Here is a 19,888-nt window from a genome sequence, read left to right as displayed (position 1 = left end):
ATTTTGTCACACAAATCAAAGATAATCAAACTGTTTTCAAATGATGATTTATCCCAAGAAAAAAATCTATCCAAGCCAAAAAGTAAATGTCCTCTTTGTTGGATATGAACCACATAGTAGAAAACCTGCTGGACCAGTAGTGTCAACAAACGTACTTATATAGAACAAATCCAACAAAACGGAGATTAAATGTCTTCATTAAGCAATTTTATGTCACGATTGAAAAGAATTGAGAAATTTGAGACATGCTGTTGACATTCATGAGTCTAGAAAGAGTTACTAAGCAGTTTGAAGATGAAGAGAGTCACCACACACAAATGGAGAAAACAAAATATGGACTCAACCAGGAGGTCACCAACCATCATAGAACATCTGAAGTCGTGCAGGCCTCTCTTGCCTCAGGTAAGGTCAAAGTTCATGAGAAATGTGTCAAGCAGAAATTTTCAGGTTAAATGCCACCGCTGACCAAAAACCCCCACAAAGAGCCACCTGCCAACAAACATCCTGAGAGAGATGATCTAACTCTACTAAATCCTCAGATCAGATCTACTCAGGTTATCTTTGAAGTGGGACTGAAGAGCAAAAACAAGATCAATCTTAACGAGGCAAAAACCTTTTCATAGCGCTACGCGACATTCGAAGCATATTTTCAGTATTATTTAAATTCTCTCAATATTTTTATTTTACATCGTCAATATTTATCATCTTATTCCAAGTTTCTGATGTCCACAGTGATTTCATGCACATACAAATTATTGACACTTAGAGAAGGTACCAAAAGCAGCTTGTGTACAGTGGTTTTTTATTTGTGAATTTACATGTTGTTCTACCGTGAGAATGCCATGGACTATAACTGATCAGATTATGTCCATGTTGTCAGCATGTAAAAATCAATGAGTCCTACTCATGTGATTACAAGGCCACAGCGATCTGTCTGAGGTACTGAGCAAAGGAAACAGCTGGAGGACCGGGCAAAACGAAAACACACACAACGCCTGGCAAAAGCATGAATACCACTCGACATTTTGAATGATTTCTCATATTACAGCCACAAACATGTAAGTATTCATTTGGCAGTTCATGTGATAGACCGACACAAAGGCAAGGCTGCACATAATTGTGGACGCGGAATAAAAATCTGAAAACTGTGGAGAGCCTTTATATTGAACCCTGTTTACTTTGATGTCCCCAAATAAAAACCTTCAGAAATCCCAGAGTGATTTATAGACATGAATTCCACCAATCTGAAAATTATACATCCAGCCTGACATTTACTGACCTGCATGACTCAGATCAGACGCCCCGATGCTAGAGGTCACAGAGCATGTGAAGCATCGCAATAACCACTGAGAAACAGAAAATGAGGACTTGAGCAATATTATACTTGAAATATTGAGCATATTGCATAACATTATTTCCTCACATAGTGCAGTCCTGCCATTGCCAATGTGTACACTACTCATTATCTTCCTATCACATAAAGTACAAATTAAACTTATTGTAGTTTTTTGTTGTTGTTGTAACTTGAGAAAATGTGAAAAAGTTCTCAGCGTATCAATACTTTTTCAAGGCACAGTGACAGCAGCGAGATTTACCAGATTCTGAAACCCTGAAATAAAAAAAAGGGAACAATCAGAGCTAATTAGCAGCATTATGGTAGTGAGTCAGTATTTTTTTTTAAACATTAACATCGTTACACACAGTAGCATTCAGGGTTCTGCAGATTAACAGCTAAGCAGGCAATAAGGCTTCTGTGTAAGATCACCAATTTACCACTTGTCATGTTAGTGGAACAACAAAAGTAACTTTTCTATAGAAACACGACAGAAACGAAGAGAGGTTCATTGCATCTTGCTCTTTGCAGTTGTCAACTACAGATGTAACCTCAGAGGGTGAAGCAGCTTAAAATGGATTTCAGCTTCAGGTCTGTTGCATGTTAGAGAGGATTCCTCTCCACTGTGGATTGGTAAGGCGAGTAAATATCACTCTATTCTAAATGGAGAGGTCGTCTGTGACTGCAGTCAGGTTGCACCAGGTCTGGTTTCACTTCCAGCTCGGCTTTGTGGCTTTGCCAGACAGCAACGAGTCTCTGAGCTGCACAGACTTTTCAGAAAAGCTGCTGGTCTTCCGAATGCTCCCCCGTGTTGATGTTGGAGGCGGGGTCTTGCTGCGACAGGCGCTGCGGCTGGCCGCCTTGACGCTGTGCACCCGCCGCAGGTGTGTCCCTGGAGGCTTTTCTTCGTTGCTCTGAGGTGTCGGTGAGGCCCGGTTCTGCTCGGTGGAGGTGCGGGGCCCCCGGAGCGAGGGGCTGCGGGACGGAGTGGTGGGGATGGACGGAGGGCCCAGGTCCCTCTTGGTCCTGGAAGATGAAGCTACAGTGTTTCGGGCAAAGCCGGGGACGTTGGAGGAGTTCTTAGCGCTTTGCGGTTCTGAGCTGCTGTTCTCGGAGGAAGGCCCCCCGGGGGTCCCGGCCTGAGCCAGAGCCCTCATGGTGGAGCGGCACATCTTCTCCTCATGAACAGGCTTTGGGATGTTTCTGAGCGGTTTGGCGCTTGGCTTGTGGAAGGAAGCTTTCCTCGGCATTGAATCTCGCGCCCACCTAGACACGCCCCCTGTGAGACCACCCCCCCTCTGGACCTTGGACTCATCAGGAGGAACGCTTGAGTGTCGAGGCGGCCTCGCTGTCTTCTCGGCTCTTCCTCTTGCAGGGGTGCTTTGGTCACGGAGGTGTCGGTGTGCCTCTCCGCCGTCCTGGACCGAAGGTCTGTCTGTCCTCCTGCTGCTGCTGCCCGGCCTGTTCACCCTGCTGATGGGGACAACTTTCCGGACTCCCTGGCTGTCGCCGCTGGTCAGAGTCCGAACCCCTCGACCCCCGCTGCCCTTTGACACTTTGTTGCTCTTTGAGTTCAGAGGTTTTCTGCCTGCTCTCTGATCCTTCTCCTGTTTCCCCTCTGCCGTGTCGCAGCTCTCTGTGTCCCAGTCCTCTGTGGTAGCAGATGCCGCCACAGATGTTACGTCGGCAGATTTGGGCGCTGAGAGCTCACTGGTTGAGATGGACTGGTCGTTGCAGGGGGAATTTGGACCTTGCTGGCTTTCCAGGTCTTTGCTCCACTGAGGAACAAACTGAAGACCTTCTTTGGTGAGCGATGAGCTTTCAGCCTCGGAGTAATCCAGCACCACAGAGCAGTCTGTTTCGGTGCAGTCTATTATGTAAAACATGGGCTTCTTGTTGGACACAGAGGTATCCAGAGGGAGGGGAGTATCACAGGTTGTGGATGAGACTGTGCTGCAGTCCTTGTCCTCCTTCTCCCTCTCAGAAGAAGCTCCTGTCTCGCCTTTACCTTCCCCAGCTCTTTTCTCCAAAACCTCATCAAACATAAATTTGTCCTGATGTCCATGATGAGAATGTTCTGCCTCCTGTTCAAGTTCAGTTACCACAACGTCGCCATGGCTGACAAAGTGCTTATGGTCACTGTTGTTGTTTGGGCTCTGCAGGTCAAAACTCTGAGGAGCTTGAACTAAAGTATGCTTGTCCACGCTGACATTCATGAGGCCAGAAACCGCCGGGTTGGGAAGGTGGGCGGGCTTCTGAAAGACACAGAAGGGCCGAGGCAAAGCGCTGCTCTCTGAAACAGACGAGTAATTATTGTTGTCGTTGACGACTTCGTTATCGTTCACGCCAGAGGAGGAGAAGCTGGCCAGAGAGCTGATAGGCTCCGTTTCTGCATGTGGAGACATCGCCTCTCTGCTGTCATCCTGACCAAGAATCCACGGCGTGGCATTCCTGTGGAGAGGCCGGCCGGGCCGAGGCAGGCTGTAGAACCTGGAGTAGCCGGTGGGATTCCCAGCGCCTCCGAACAGCTCCAGGTAACCCTGGAGCTCACGGTCTACTATGGAGGTCATAGTGTGACGGTGGCGGCGGGCGCTGGCGGAGCGTCCGAGCGGACTGTTTGGACTCTGGGATCTTTTCTGGAAGAAGTCCAGCAGGCCTTCCTTGGTGAGCATTTCCACGTCGCTCTCGCTGCTGCTGCGGCCGAAGACGCCGCTGTGATCCTCAGCGGCCCACGCAAAGCGCTTCTCCTCCAGCTCCCTGAGCCGCCGCAGTCTGGCTGCTTCCTTCAGCTCACGCTCCTTGTTGTCCTGAGACAAAACAGGAGCAGGGAGACTTTAGGAATTCTAAATAATGAGAGATGTACACAGCCTGTAAATACCATTACAATTACATGCCACGCTTTTCACATATTTATTTGTAAAAAAAGAAAAAAAAGCGAATGTATACTTTATCTCCTACGTGCAACTTCATGTTGGTCTATCATGAAAAAGTTCCAGTAAAATGCACTGAGGTTTGTCGTTGCCACTTCACAATATGTGAAAAAAGTCAAAAGGTCTGGATACTTGCACAGGGCAGGCAGCGTCTCTCCCTGTGTACTGACATATACTCAACTGCATGTGAATTAGCTAAACATCCTTAAAATGTTTATCTTCATTTGGATTTACATTTCCTGCTACTCGCTTTGATTATTAAAGAAATGATTTCATAGAAGTCCAACCCTCACCCTGATTGTTTGGTATAAAACACAGTGCTGAGCAGTACCTCTTCGCTTTAATCGATTCTTCACTTTATAAGATTTTGTGCAATTTTATAAAGTGACCTTCTCTGAATTCTTTGAAGTATTTTTGGACCTCTGGCTGCTTTTTTAAAAAAAAATTATATTGAGATTAAAAAACTCTTTTTCAAGGGAGTCCTGGCCAACACAATAAATACACAGTTCATTTTCAGTGCAGAACCAGACGGTTTACAGAAGATTAACTCTGACTGGTCATTCAGACAGGCAGACAAATGAATGTTAGGACGTTAAATGTTGATTGAATATTTAAAATTCAAGTATTACAAGTATAAACAGATTGAAGTTTTTGTGGTTAGTTGTGGTTAGGCAGCTTCATGATGTGGGGTTTATTATCTTTATTTAAACAGAACCTTATTGTGAGCTGTACTCTCATATATCAGAAGTTTTTCTCTTTTTTGTTGGACTCATTTCAGATGTTGCTGATGAAAAATACTCTGCTATCTCTGCTGATGCACAACCAAACTACCTACCACAACCTATGAAGCAGCACCGCTCATCGTGCTTTTATTTTGAAATCAGACACACAAAGTGAAGCAGTGACAAAAAAAAGTTCCAAAGAAGTTGAAATAAGTGACTCTTTTAAAAGTGAAGCATAACTTCACTCTAAAAAAAATTATTGTTGTTTTTTAACCACTGACATTTTCTCACCACACTTTACGCCCTGCTGTCTTTGCTCTTTCTAACTTTTTCATTATTGCTCTGACTAAATGCACTATATGTATATGTTTATCCTCCATTGAATAAACAAACTCTAATTAAATTCTGCATTTAAAAAAAAAATTGTTATTGCAATGAAAGATGAATGCATTTTAGGCTGTTTTAATAATCTCCACCATGGCTGCTAAAAACAGTGCAAATATTACCTCTTTCCACTCACACTGACCTTTACTGCTTTGTTGAATTTAATGCAGAAGTCTTGAAAGATCCGGAAACACTCATCCAGCTTGAAGGTGTCCTTGTCTTCACAAAAGAAATCGATGAGAGTGTTGCCCTCTTTTCGCAGTTCCAGCCTGCGCCTCTTTAAGTCCTGCAGCGTCTGAGCTGAGCTCTGAGAGCAGACAACAAACACAAACCCACGTTTTCTCAACCATCTACTATTTTACAGATGTTGCTGGGTGCAGCAGCTGAGTCAGAAGCTCCAGAACTCTGTGCGTTAGTTTGTAATACTTTGTGGGGACCATTTTCCTGACACATACTACGTTGTGGGGACCAAAGCCTGGTCCCCACAAGGAGAAACGCTGTTTTAGGGTCAGGGGTTAGATTCAGGACTAAGGTGTGAATTGAGTTTTGGTTAGGGTTAGGGTTAGAGTTAAGGTTTAGGCTGTAGAAATGAATGAAGTCGATGGAAAGTCCTCACAAAGACAGCCAAGCAAACGTGTGTGTGTTAGCTGTGTGACATCAGTGCAGCAGCTTCACCTGCAGAAAGGGTTCCAGCTGCAGCTGGAGCTGCTCTTCTCCTTGGATTTTCTCCTCCAGGGATTTGATCCGGACGTATAAGGAGGAAAACTCCAGCTCAATGTTTTCAACTGAAATTCTGCACAGACACAAGAAAGAGGTCAGGAATTCCCGACTGACATACATTCACAGCCCTCACACACGCTTCCATCGCCCCATCCCACAGGACTCACTCACCTCACTGCCCATTTGGACTTTGCTAATGCATACTGCCCTGTTTTCCTATGTAGTCATTGCCCCGCTGGGGATGAATAAGGTTTTTTGAATCGAATTGAGTTGAACTGACTCAAGGGTAATACACAAACCTCAGTCAGTTCTTTTGATTTTTTCAGACTTTAAGAACTGGAGGACAGCTGGGAGGAGCGGAGCAGTGATGCAGCCTCTGCAGTGCAGGAGCTGCACTGAACACACACATCTGACCTTGGGAAGCTAGAAGGGCTCACACTGCAATGTGCATGTGACAGAGGCCAGACTCTTCAGTGAACCCACTCAATCACTTCAAAACTGATTCACGACTCTTCAATTGTGCAGGTGCAAAGCTTGAATATCAGTAAAACATTTGGATGGTAGAGTATAAATATGTATTTAATATCAAATGCAAACACCAGAAGGATGTTTTGTTCACCTGGCTGCACTCTGTACATGCTGCAGATTCTCTGGAAACTTCAGCAGCTTTTCATCCTTCTTCTTCGCCTCCTGTGTGAGGAAACATCAGATAGTTTACATCACAACACTTAACACTGGGCTGGATAAAGTAGGATGTGTGCCGTGTTGAAGACACATGGACGTTTTATGGAGCTACGTAAGTTTGGTGACCCAGTTTTATCTTTTTTATGCTTTTGGTCACCATCTGCTCTCCAAACGTCCCTCTGGAATCACAGTGTTTGGAATTTCCTCTTCCTCTTACAGCAGGACTAAAGTTTTGGTAGTAAGGATGGATCTCAACATAGCAGTTCCAGTAGCTCACTGGTGATCCAGGGTTTGTTGTTAGGGGAGCATGATTCCTGTCACAGTTACACCATAAAACCAAACCCACTTTGTTTATATGGAGCTTCCAGAGTGCCAGACCCTCCTGGCTTTCTGAAGGTCTTTCCAAGTTTTTCTCCTGACTCTGCTTTTCTCTCTTACTTTCTGTGAAGTTCATCTACCTAACCATGACAGAATATTGTTCAGAGCTCGCTTATAAAACACAGCTTATATGTGAATCTGAGGTCTCATGCTGACCTTTCTGCAGCTGGATGGACACTTATGCCTTACTGTTTGGTCAGTGAGGTTTGGTTCGTTATTTCTCCTGTTTCCTTTGAAGCGTTCCATACAATCAGTAAAAATGTTTAAAGAAGCTGCCAAAGTTCAGCAACAAGAAAAACAGAGCAACAATAATCTCCTTAAACATTGTCACTTTGAAAGAAAAAAAATAATAAAATGATATGACTCAAACGTGCTATAGATATACAGCTCTTGAAAGAAATAAGAGAACACAGCAAAATGATCAGTTCTCTGATTTTACTCTCCATAGGTACAGTATACGCTTGAGTAAAACAAACTTTGTTCTTTTATTCTATAAACTACTAACAACATGTCTCTGAAATTCCAAGCATCCAAACATTTAGTCTTTATTTACAGAAAATGAGAAATGTTCAAAATGACAAAAAAGACGCAGTGCTTTCAGACATCAAATAATGCAAAGAAAACAAGTTCATATTCATTTAGAAACAACAATACTAATGTTTGAACTCAAGAAGAGTTCAGAATGGAGGAATAACCATGAGGGTTCAGTGCAGTGGGTGGTCTCTTAATCTTTTCCAGAGTTCGTTCGTTCATTTGATCGACAGACAGACAGACAGATAATTATATCTCCAGGCTTACTAACCATGGCAACAAAATGCAGCAGGTTCATTCCTGGTTTGTTGGCCTTAGTGTCGGCCAATGAGAGTAGAGACGACAGCTTGAATCCGACAGCATTTCCTGCGTAGCCACCCTGTGGACAGAGAGATATTCAGCAGAGGCAAAAGGTGATCACTGTGTTTGAAACACAAGCAAAATGTTATCAGAAAACTGTTGATGAGTTCAGATGACTGTTCTGTGCAGTAAGCATCACCTCATGCACCTTCACAGTGCCAAGTAAAACTTTAGAATATCAAAATCATGTTGTTTTTAAAAAGCTGAAAAAATAAAATGAGGTAAGTTTAACCCTCCTGCAGTTTTAATAGATGGGTCAATTACACCACATGAGTGTTTTACTCTGTGCGCAGTCCGGTGGGGTCACACTGAGCTTTTATCAGTTTTTTTGTTGTGTGGTTTCGGAAACTGACGGTCTGATGGGACGACCCTCCCGCTTCCCCCGCTGTTTTACTATGACATAGAAAGACTACGACCCATGACTACTCCTGAGTGTCGCGCTAAAACAGCCGGAGGGTTAAAAGAAGTTGTTAAAAAGAAGGTGACTTGAATCAGAGAGTAAATATAAGTTAAAAGTAAAAATTTCACATAATATGCAGAATGGCTCCAGGCTAATAACTAACCCCATATGTGAGTGTTTAATGAGGCTAAACTCTTACAGCGTTCATGATGTTTCCAGCCTGCAGGACCAGATGAAGGATGGCATGAAGCTCCTCACAGTTCATCAGCTCTACAGGACAGGAACATATTAGAGACTCCAGAGGAAAACATCAGCTCAAAGATAACAACACAAGTTCAGACATTCTGATTTATCTGTACAAAAAAAATGTTCAGTCTGATTTAGTACAAAAGACTGCAGCTGAAAGTTTAGATGTGATTGTGCAAAAACGTTTTGGTAAGTGAAAAACCTATGGAGACTACTTAAAATAACTTTTATTTAAATGTTAAAAGTGAAAAATATGTCAGATAAATAAGACTGAATATTTATCAAATTGAAATATGTTGGTTAGGACAGAAACTGAGCACTGGGTCCAGATCTCTACCAGGAGCTTCATGTATAAAGCGTTATGCGGCGCCGTATTTTACGTGCGTCATACCTTCAGTAGCGGCTCTGATGACATCAATGTCATGACTCATCGCAGCACTGCAAGGGAAGAACTCCTCACAGAGAACCATGGCCTTGATCCGAACTTCAAACCTACAAACCAAGGCAGTGAGAGGATTGCATAGCAGCAGGTGGAGAGCTGCTGAAACTCTTTTTTAAGAGCAATTGACTTCTGGTTGTTATTTCAAATGTTACTGAATCCTGGGGGAAACTGAATATTTGTGAATATCATACATTGAACTGAGTTTCAGATGGCTACAGTTGAAATTGGTTATTCATTTGTTTTAGGTCTATTATGAAAACCCAAAAATTTTCTAATTGCTGAATGGCAGAATAATAAGAGAGTCTTTTTGTTGTTGTTGTTGCTGAGATTTTAAAAAATTTCCTTAAATTCCAGTCGGGCCATTGCCTTCTTGTGCAACTCCGCTCAAAAAACAAAGTTACTCCCAGTACAGTCTGGTCTTTCTTCCATTCACTTGGATTCAGTCCAGTAGCTTTTCTACTGGCAAGTCAGTGAACAGAAGAAGTTTTAAATGTATGTGGAGTTTCTGCGCTGTTTTAGAATTGCAGCCTGCCTGTAGTTTAGCAATGGCAGCAGAGGAAGTAAATGAAGCCGTTCAGTCCATGTTGGCCACATTTCCAAATATTGAATTAACGTTAACAGCACCTCGTTTGAATCGGCTCTTCTCTCTTCACAGTGGAGGATGGTTGTTTACCTGAAATTGCCTGCAATTTCAGGTAAGCTTCATAGCGTCGGACTGGTCCATTGCATACGCCACAGGCAAATGTTAGAAATTGGGAAAAATTTGAACCTCAACATAGGCCACGCCTCCAGGAAGCAATGGTTTCTCAATAGCTGAGAGGCCAGACCCTCGGGAAGAAACAAATAGTGTAGGACAAGGGTCTGGTTTTTAACAGGTTATTAAAATCAAAAGTTCACATCAGTATTAGGCAGAATCGCCTTTTAAACTGTAAGACTGGATTCAAATAGCTACAGGTCTGCTTTCATGACAGCTAACTGTTATGAAAGCGAACTGTAGAAAATCTACAGGAGACAATCCAAGTGAAGGGGAGAAAGTCCAGACTACTTTGAAAGTGAGAATTGTTTTAGAGTGGAATTGGACAGGCAGGTAACGACCAGAAACCATTTCTGTAGTAACTAATTAAAAAGCTTAAAATAAATGCAACAATGGAACTAAGCATGGCCTCAAGTTTATACTGCCTCCTTGTACCAGTCCAATCTGGAAACGAATACCAAAATACATTTAAGATTTTTCTACCAATTAAATGAGACTGAGGAACGTTGACTATATGAACTGTGTTATCCAGCAGAACATTTCCAGCCTCCTGCAAACTCCCCGGAAAGGTTATGAAATCATCTTCATGCAGTATTTCAGGATAAACCCTGTCAAAAACTGCTGACTCCAGATTCCCCTTTGATGGAAACGACTTTGCATGAACTGCACCAACTTACCGTGGCACCTGGATTAGGAGGTACATAAAGGAATCAACCAGTGTCAGCTTGTCTGGCTCTCCTTTAAAAGCCTGCAGTTTCTTGATCTGCAGAGAAGATAAAAAGCGAGAGGAAGCTGAGCAGAACCTAGGGTTTTTTTTTTGTTTGTTTGGGTTTTTTTTAGACAAATTGTCTTTGATGAGTATTTTCACCATTCATACGAGAACACAGGCCAAACACACAGACCTCCTCTGCATCAGGCAGGAGCTTCAGCAGGTCTTTGAGCAGCTCGGCTCCATAAATCTTCCCCTCTCCACGTCGGATGTCTTCAACAATGGAGCGGTTCGACCTTAAAGACAAACATCTCATTTTACTTAAGCTGTGCAGGTGCTTTCTGTGAATGCCTGTTCCTCCCCCGTGTTGCCGAAGCCACTAAATTGAAGCAAGTTCTGATTATCTACTGACCCATTTTGTGCGAGGGCTGTAAACAAATGAGAAACTCCTCCTTTCACTTATCTTAGACGTCGGTTTTTCTTCAACTGCAAACATTTAAACTGGACAAAACACAGGCTGAGCTGCACATGGATTCATGTGTCTCAGCTGGGAATGTGAACACTAATTAAAATAAATCCTCAGTCATGCTTCATCTTACGTCAGAACCTTTGCGTTCCTGCAACCTTATACCTGTTTTCAACACTACAACAATAAAACAGAAAGGGTCTCAGACGGCATCTCAGAAGCTCATACAAAGTAAATGCGTCAATGTCAAGTTGATCGCCTTTCAGTGTGTAAAACATCAGCAGGTTTGAAGGATCGTATGAAACAAACAGAGTTACAAGACAAAGTCCTGAATCATTCTTTTTTCCCCTCATTTTTAGGTGTTTTATTGAGACTTTTTTCAAGTTTGTTCTGTGTTTTGAGAGGTTGGTTCTGATCATTCTGGTATAAATCAAACAGTATTGTGACATGAGAAAGTATTTATTTGGTTTCCTCAACATTTTCACACCACAGACTTAATCTAAAACCTCTTTGAGTATTTGTTTTATGGAATAAACAAAAAATATAATTTGCTTTATTAAAAAAACATATAAAACACTCCAATTAGTTAAACATTTAAAGCTGTGAGTCAAATTTACACTAATCACAAATGTGTCAGAAATTACAGCAAACTTCTACAATACACAAGAAAAAGAAAAGAGAAATGTTTTAAATACTTCAAATTGAGGGGCGTGCTGTGGTGGCACAGGGGTTAGCACGCCCTACGTTTGGAGGCCCTAGTCCTCAACGCGGACGTCGCGGGTTCGACTCCCGGTCCCGACGACCTTTGCCGCATGTCTTCCTCACCCTCCTTCCTGTCTGCCTACTGTCAAAAAATACGAGCCACTAGCGCCGCAAAAACTCTTCGGAGAAAAAAATGGAAAAAATATATATATTTCAAATTGTCAAAATAAAAAGGTTTTCTGTGAGCAAAGCAATACTAGACAAGATGTGAAGTTTTCACCTGATGAAGGTTACCATAACTCACAAACTGAGACACAAACTGAGTCACAGCTCTTAGTTTGCAGCACAGATAAAATGAAACTCATCATGATCAGACTTGATGAACCAGAGATGGTCTCCTTCTTTCTCCATGTCTCCACTGGTGTCACAGTTTTCTTTAGGTTTGCCTGTATTTATGTTGGGTTTGCAGGTGTCACAACATTCTGCAATTTCACATACTGTATTACAGTCCAGAAGAGTAGTTGTATTGACCTCTCGCTGTTTCTTTGGTAGGGGAATGACAGGACCAAGGTTACAAATAATACATGAAGACTTCTAATGTTGTTCACAATAGTCAGCTGTGTACAGCTCACAGTCTGTTAATGACATATTGGGTCAGATAGTGTAACATATAAAACAAAAAGACTCCTGGCTTGTCCTGATTTACTACATCCTTCATGTTCAGTGTTTCATTTATTTCATTCTGAACTGCAAAGACTTCATCTGGGGGAAAATATCTTCCTGAAAGTTGGATTGTTGAATAGAAAAACCTTGGAAACAATGACGTCTCTGTAAAAAGTCCAGATTCTGAGCCACAAACCTTCAGGTAATACTCAAGTTCATAATGTTGTGGCATTCGTCCAACAGTTGAAGAATGAATTGGAAAATTTGCAAAAGTACATGGTTGGCTCAAGATTAGCATCCACACTGTTGAAATCATCTGTGTCATTTTCAATTTATTTTCTTCTGCTGAAGAGGATTCTTCTAATGATAAATCCTCAGAGATTTCTTCAAAATTTGTCACAATTTCCTCGCTGTTACAGCTTGTAGTCACATTCAGGTCCGTTATGTTTTTGGAAAGACTGGTAAAGACATTTTTTTGTAATATCTGTGTTGGCAAAGAGTTAAGTGTGGTTGTAAAGGTAACTCACTAAAACTGTGAGCAAGCAAACACATCCAGATCCATTTGGTCATGAGGAACATTGACACTTTCAAAAGCAACAAAGTCTTTTGATGCCTTTACTGTCAAATCCATAGTTGTGGTTTTGATGGTAACTTTCTCATCATTAGAGGAATCTTCCATGTCTTTTGGTCTTCAGGGTTCAATGTCAAAAGCAAAGTATTTTCATCTCTCGTCCTCAGAACTCTCTACTAAAATGTCATTGCCTCTTGTGCTATATCCTAACAACTTTTCAACTCCCTTCGTAACAAGAAATCCAAGGTCCCATCACAGGCAAAAATCCTCTTGACTTGGTGTTCAGTTAAAATGGTTTGTAAAGTCAGTTTGAAGTCGTCTCTCTGGGATCGATCTACCTCCAACCAAGTTGAAAAGCAAACTGAGAATTCTTGTATCTCTCTGAACATTTATGACATCATTGATGAGAACATAGAGATTCTCATTGACATGATGATGTCAAAACCTGTCAGGTTTTTGTTTGTTTTAGTTGCTGTGGAAACATAAGGAGTTAGAGCAAAGTTGGCAAGGAGAGTTTTATCTCAGTGAGAAAAATCCTAAGATGTCCACTTATCCCAAGTGGGATTGTGAGGGGTGCTGATGCCTCTCAGCGGTCAATGGGCGAGAGGTGGGGTCACCCTGGACCGGTCACCTGTCCATCACAGAAGACTGTTTAGCATTTTTGAGTGTACTTAGACCACAGATGGGAAAGAAATGCTTTATCTTTGCGAGAGAAATATAAAATGGACACTGAAGAAATGGGTTAGGATTACAGGGGCCAGGGGAGGCAAGGAGTTACCTATGGGGTAAGATTACTGTCAATTATTGTCAATTAAAAATGCATGTGTAGACATCTAAATTCATAAATGTAAGTCAATAAATGTGCATAAATTAAAGTTTTGTATTTGTCCAGTTTTCCAACTCATACTTTCTGAATATACTTAACAAATACTCATTCTGAAGCCCTCAACAAACACTCCTGTGAGAAAATCTACCTCTCATCTGGGTGAACAGATACTCAAACTGGATGCAGCTGATGTTCAGAGGACCTTGAGAAGACCCAACACGCATAAAGCAAGTCCGGATAACAGCAGGTCCTTGAGACCTGGTTCTCAAGAACTGTGCTAACCAGCTGGTTCATGTCCTCACTGACATATTTAACACCTCGCTGAGCTGTGCTGTCATTTCAACTTGCTTCAAAATGGCCATCATCATTCTAGTGCCCAAGAAACTCACAATTTCATCACTGAATGACTGTCGGCCTGTTGCTCTCACTGCCATAATGATGAAGTGTTTTGAGAGGCTGGTGAAGGATCACATCATCTCACAACTTCCCTCCTCTTTTGATCTGCTCCAGTTTGCCTACCGCTACAACTGCTACACAGAGGTCACTGTTTCCACCACACTGCACTGGAGCCAGAAACACCTGGAGGAGAAGAATACTCATGTGCTGATGCTGTTTCTGGACTTCAGCTCAGCATTCAACACAATCATCCCCCAGCACCTGGTGAGCAAACTAGCTCGCCTTGGGCTCAAGCCCCCCCTGTGTAACTGGCTGCTGGATTTCCTCACAGACAGACCCCAGTTTGTGAGGGTTGGGAAAAATACTTCAAGGGTCATTTCCCTAAGTCCACTTCCTTCCTCACCATGGTTTGTTCTCCCTGCTGCCTTCTGGGAAAATATTCAGCAGCTTCAAATGCAGAACAACCAGATTAGACAACAGCTTCATCCCTCATGCCACAAGGATACTAAACTCCCTTAAATTTAAACTTTTATTATATATATTTACATTGATACTTGTATTATTACTTATTTATTATTATTGGAGCCTTGCAACAAAATTTCTTTAAAAAATATTTAAAATATGAACTAATTCAACCAACCAACCAATCAATCAAGTTTATCTATGTAGCATATTTCAGCAACAAGACATTTCTACGTACTTTCCATCATAAAAACACAAAAAAATACAGTCAATGAAAACAGTCAACAATTGAGGCTTTACATTTTGTTAAGTCCCATCACATCAAGATGTTGATTAATGTTTCATTGATTATGTTTCATAGGCAACTCCAAACATGTGGGGTTTTAGTCTTGATTTAAAGGAAGTCAGTGTTTCGGCTGTTTGTTCCAGATTTGTGGTGCATAGAAGCTGAATGCTGATTCATCATGTTTGGTTCTGGTTCTGGGGTGCAGAGCAGACCAGAACCTGAGAGGTCTGGAAGGTTGATACAACAACAGCAGATGTTTAATGTGTTGTGGTGCTAAGCCGTTCAGTGGCTTATAAACTAACAACAGTATTTTAAAGTCTATTCTCTCAGTGGAAGGACTTTATTACTGGGTGATGTGCTCTGTCTTCCTGGTTTTAGTGAGCATGCCAGCAGCAGCGTTCTGGATCAGCTGCAGCTGGAGGATTGATTTTTTTAGGCAGACCTGTGAAGATACTGTTGCACTAATCAATGTCAACGAAGATAAATGCCTGGATGAGTTTCTCTAGATCTTGTGGAGACATTAGTGCTCTAATCCTGGAAATGTTCTTCAGGTGATAGCAGGACCACTGTAACTGTTTTTATGTGGCTCTAAGGTTCAGGTTGGAGTCCATCACTACTCCCAGGTTTTGGACCTGATCTCTAGTTTCCAGCTGTAATAACTGAAGCTGTGCATTGACTCTAGATCTATAACTCTAGATCTATAACTCTAGATTGTTCCTCTTTAGGTCCAAAGATAATAACTTCAGTTTTGTTTCAGTTCAGCTGGAGAAAGTTTCGGCACATCCACACATTTATCTGTTCTAAGCATTTATTCAGTGATTGGATGGGCTCTGAGTCTCCTGGTGACATCATAATGTAGAGCTGTGTATCATCTGCGTAGTTATGGTAACTAACCTTATTTCCTGTTAGTGGGAGCATGTAGATATTGAATAATCTACATGCTCTCAAGGAATAATCCTTGAACAAGGTCCTAGGATTGAACCTTGTGGTACCCCGCATGTGACTTCTGTCCACTTCGATGAGAAGTTTTCTATTCAATCAAAGAAATCCCTGTTCTATATGTAAGATTTGTCAAGAGAAGTGGAGTTTTGATGACTACACTGAGCCGTTTGTGACAACTGAGGATGAAGAATCTGCATCTTCACATCCCAGACGAACCTCTTCTCTTTCCAGGGGATGAGGACGGCGAACTGCAGGAGGGTGATGGACTCCCAGCATGTGAAAGGTCTGACCTCGTGGAGGGGGTGTCAAGAAAATCCGAGCTCATCCCACTTCCCCATGCTGGAGATTTAAGTTTAACAGTAATAATAAATAAAGTTATCTTTAAAATGAATCACTCAAGTGACATCAAGGCCCAGCAGTAGACTTAAGTGTCAATAAAATAAATCTGGTTGTGTGTGTTGTTTTTGTCTCATGCAAACTTTGCTTTAATTTTACTTTTTTCTATCTAATCATAAGAAATCATAGTCAGTCAGAGAGTCATGAAACAAGAAAAGCAGGTTTCCTGGAAAAAGAGGAAGTTTCCAGCCTGCAGATTTATAAAAAATAGCTGAGACTATTCCTTATTTAAAAGGTAACGTTTTAAAGAATGAAATCTAAACATTTTGAGTAATTTGATAAGATTCAAAGTAAAATACTTATATTAATATTGGTTTACTTGTAATAATGCTTACAGTTACATTTGTGGGAACACTTACAAGAAAAACAAGTAACTGTAACTTTGGCATCAAATAATTAGAATCATGTATTATTCTTGGTTTCTTTTCAGAAAAACATCTGTAATAACTCACATTAGGATTATAATAAGTATAATTAATAAGTTATGGTTATAAAATCATAAATGAATGATAGATCAGAGAAGCTGAAGAAAATAAATGTGATATAAGTTATGGTTATAAAATTATAAATGAATGCTAAATCAGAGAAGCTAAAAAAATAAATGTGATATAAATGTGATTTTGACATTGAACTTGAAATGGTGTAAAAAGGTGTAACTGCAATTAAACATCACTGATATGTTGGAGGTAGAGAGTAGGTGAAAGGTGAAAGGAAGGGAAAAGGGGGAACTAACAGGAGAGCAGAGATGATCAACGCCTTATTTAGAGAAAAGGTCGTGCAGACAACGGACATAGGAGGTTGAGCAACCCTGAGACATTAGCACAGACATTAGGACATAATGTCTGTAAGACAGTGATGGATATGAGATCATCTGTCTAAGCAGACAGCCAATGAAAACGCACCAAAAGGTGGATAAACCCTATAAAAGGTGGGTGCAAAAGAGGAACCGTTCGTTGGATCCTCCGGGCAGCTTCGAGCCAAGATCGAGATGGACAAAGAACTCTGCAGCTGAAGAAGAGCCGGTGCCACAGAGCCGAAGACTGTCTCGCTCATGGAGACCAACCGGTCAGGCCCACAACCTGTGGCTTCACATCGCACTTCTCTCATCGGCTGGGTTCAGACCCCAAAGACAAAGATGAAGACAAAGACAAAGAAGAAGAACTGGTGCCTTCCTTCCTGCCAGCACCAAGTCCTGTGTGACCTCACCATCCATGCGGAGAAGAAGCTCATCAGACCTACAGAGATTCCTGCCTTCGCCGATCAACTTCCTCCTCCTGCTGCAACACCTTCTTCATCATCAAGCCAGGTCTGGGGTTCGAAACGCCAAACTCCGTCCGTCTCTCTCAAAGGTTCCCTTTTTTAGTTCTCAGTATCAGCAGTAGGGAAAGATAGACTAGATGATTGATTTTACTTATTTGATTATTTCTGCTACTGAATTAAGCTGTACTGACCCTTGCAAAACTGCCTTACTAATAAAATATTTAGCATAAAGAAAATCTAAAAGATGTTGTGGACATTCAGTTAATGAGTCACCTTAAAGTTCTTTGATGGCTGTAAAATAGCTGTGATGTTTGATTCTGGAGGGGAAGAGGTGGAAAATGTTTTATAGGTTGCTGGTAGCCCAAATGTAAAACAACATCCTTGGGACTCGCCCGAGTTACTAAAACCTACCTGGTTCAATAACAAATGCAAGTTGTAAAATAGAGAACGAGCGACCGTTAACAGGTGTGCTCTGTGAAACTAGTTGGCTGTAGGCTGCTCAGTCTGGCTAATTCACAGGGGGAAGAAGGGTGAGACACCTGGATGTAGGCCGTCAGAAAACCAGGCGAATCGTTTCTCGAAACCAGCTTAAACAGAGTTTACTTCAGTTCTGGACAGGGTAAATCCCAGCAGATTTAGGAAACTCAATTAACCCGTTAGAAGGAGAGCTGGTAGCACATCTCCCCTCTCAGAAGAGGAAGTAGAGAGTGAGAGAGTAGAGACAGAAAGGAGGGGGGGGGGGGGGGGGGGTGTTGCGCAACAACAGATTCAAACCAGTTGAAAACAGGACTGGAGAGTCCGACACAACTCTCTAGTTGTTTCAGTAATATGTCATGATCCACAGTGTCAAATGCTGCACTGAGGCCCAACAGAACCAACACTGTGGTTCTTCCACAGTCTGTGTTTATATTGGTGTTATTGAACACTTTGACTAGGCCAGTCTCAGTAGTGTGGTGAGCCTGGAAACCAGACTGAAAGACATCAAAGTGGTTGGTCATTGTTAAGAAACTATTTAACTGCTTAAACACCACTTTTTCAATAATTTTGCTCATCACATTGTTTATCAGTATTATCGCCATAGAAAGATTTTCTAATATAATGGACCCCTGCCCACAGCATGATGTTGCCACCACTATACTTCACAGTCAGGATGATTAGCAGGTGATAAGTGGTTCCTGTATTTTTCAAATATGTCCAATTTTAAGTGTGAAGTGGATTCCATTTCTGTATTAGCAATGATTAACATTTTTATTTCTTGCTCAACCCTCTCTGACCAAAGACCTTCTTCTGTCATCTCTTCCCTGCCAGATCTAGTGCTAATAATTCTCTTCTGTTTCCACTGAAAAAAGACCACACTGATTTTTGAGACAACAATACAGAACATATGCCAGAAAAACAGGAACAGTCAAAATTGGATCAAGTAAATCTAACAAATAAATACAACCACAAAACACATCCAAATTATATTTTTTGTTTTCATTCTTCTTGTAATTAAATATAAACAGCACTGAACACTAATGAGTAAACTGAGTGAAATTAGCTTCACATTACATAAGGTAATTATGTAATGCATTAGACAGAGCGATAATAAAATGTGGCTGACAAAAAATAAAAAAGTCCCAAACAGAAATAAACACTGTTGCAGTGAGGTCAGTCAAATGGCTCAGTCAAATGTCATTTAAATATATTGGAGAGGTATGCAAATCTGTTGTCATGGAAACCCTTTTTGAATTCAGCTGCGACTGTCTGTTTCAGTATGGTTGGACTCATTTTGAGATTAGTTTCAAAAATGTAATCTACACACTGGACTAGGGGTTAGCTGCCAAATATTCTCACTCGAACCACATTCATCATATTGAGTCAAGCTTTAGCACAGTGATGAATTAAGCTAAACCTAAAACTGAGAATATGCTAAGAAATGGCATCAGATATGTTTCTCACAAGTCAAAGAACTTAAATAAAAATATGTTGAGTTTTATTTTTAGGAGTGCATTTTCGTTAAAAGGCAGCAGATGAATTAAAACCCAAGGATATGATAACACATAAATGCTTTATAGCAGTTTTACTGACTACGTTACATTTATAAATATAGATATAATGATAAGAAGTTATCAGGAAGTATGGAATTTTTCCCTAATTTTCCTTTAATTTAAATTCGTAACACCTCTATACCTACCCTTTTAAATATTCCTAGTTCTTCTGTTTTTTTAAATTGGTCGGTCAATGAAAACAATAAATATAATGCTAAACAACAGTGGGTTTATTTAGATTTTTCCAACTTTTGTAACATTATCACAGAGCCTTCAAATAAAGTTTAGTAGTTGA

The 19,888-nt window shown here is 41.3% G+C and overlaps 1 protein-coding gene across 2 annotated transcripts in view; it reads right to left on the bottom strand.

Annotated features, from left to right (window-relative positions):
* Positions 1-634: 634 nt before the first annotated feature.
* fhdc1 (FH2 domain containing 1) overlaps positions 635-19,888 on the bottom strand; it is a 33,889-nt gene continuing 14,635 nt past the window's right edge. For both annotated transcript variants that reach the window (XM_023333064.1, XM_023333065.1), the window contains exons 4-12: positions 10,787-10,889; positions 10,562-10,647; positions 9,080-9,180; positions 8,642-8,712; positions 7,954-8,061; positions 6,709-6,779; positions 6,045-6,162; positions 5,512-5,676; positions 635-4,140 (exon numbers count right to left, since the gene is read on the bottom strand). In XM_023333064.1, coding sequence (XP_023188832.1) covers positions 2,044-4,140; positions 5,512-5,676; positions 6,045-6,162; positions 6,709-6,779; positions 7,954-8,061; positions 8,642-8,712; positions 9,080-9,180; positions 10,562-10,647; positions 10,787-10,889 — 2,920 coding nt within the window. In that variant the 3' untranslated portion in view covers positions 635-2,043. The remainder of the gene's footprint in view (positions 4,141-5,511; positions 5,677-6,044; positions 6,163-6,708; positions 6,780-7,953; positions 8,062-8,641; positions 8,713-9,079; positions 9,181-10,561; positions 10,648-10,786; positions 10,890-19,888) is intronic.

Source organism: Xiphophorus maculatus, chromosome 5, assembly GCF_002775205.1.
Source record: "Xiphophorus maculatus strain JP 163 A chromosome 5, X_maculatus-5.0-male, whole genome shotgun sequence".
Taxonomy (NCBI): Eukaryota; Metazoa; Chordata; class Actinopteri; order Cyprinodontiformes; family Poeciliidae; genus Xiphophorus; species Xiphophorus maculatus.
Note: the sequence above shows the minus strand (reverse complement) of the source record. Positions and strands in the feature narration are given on the sequence as shown.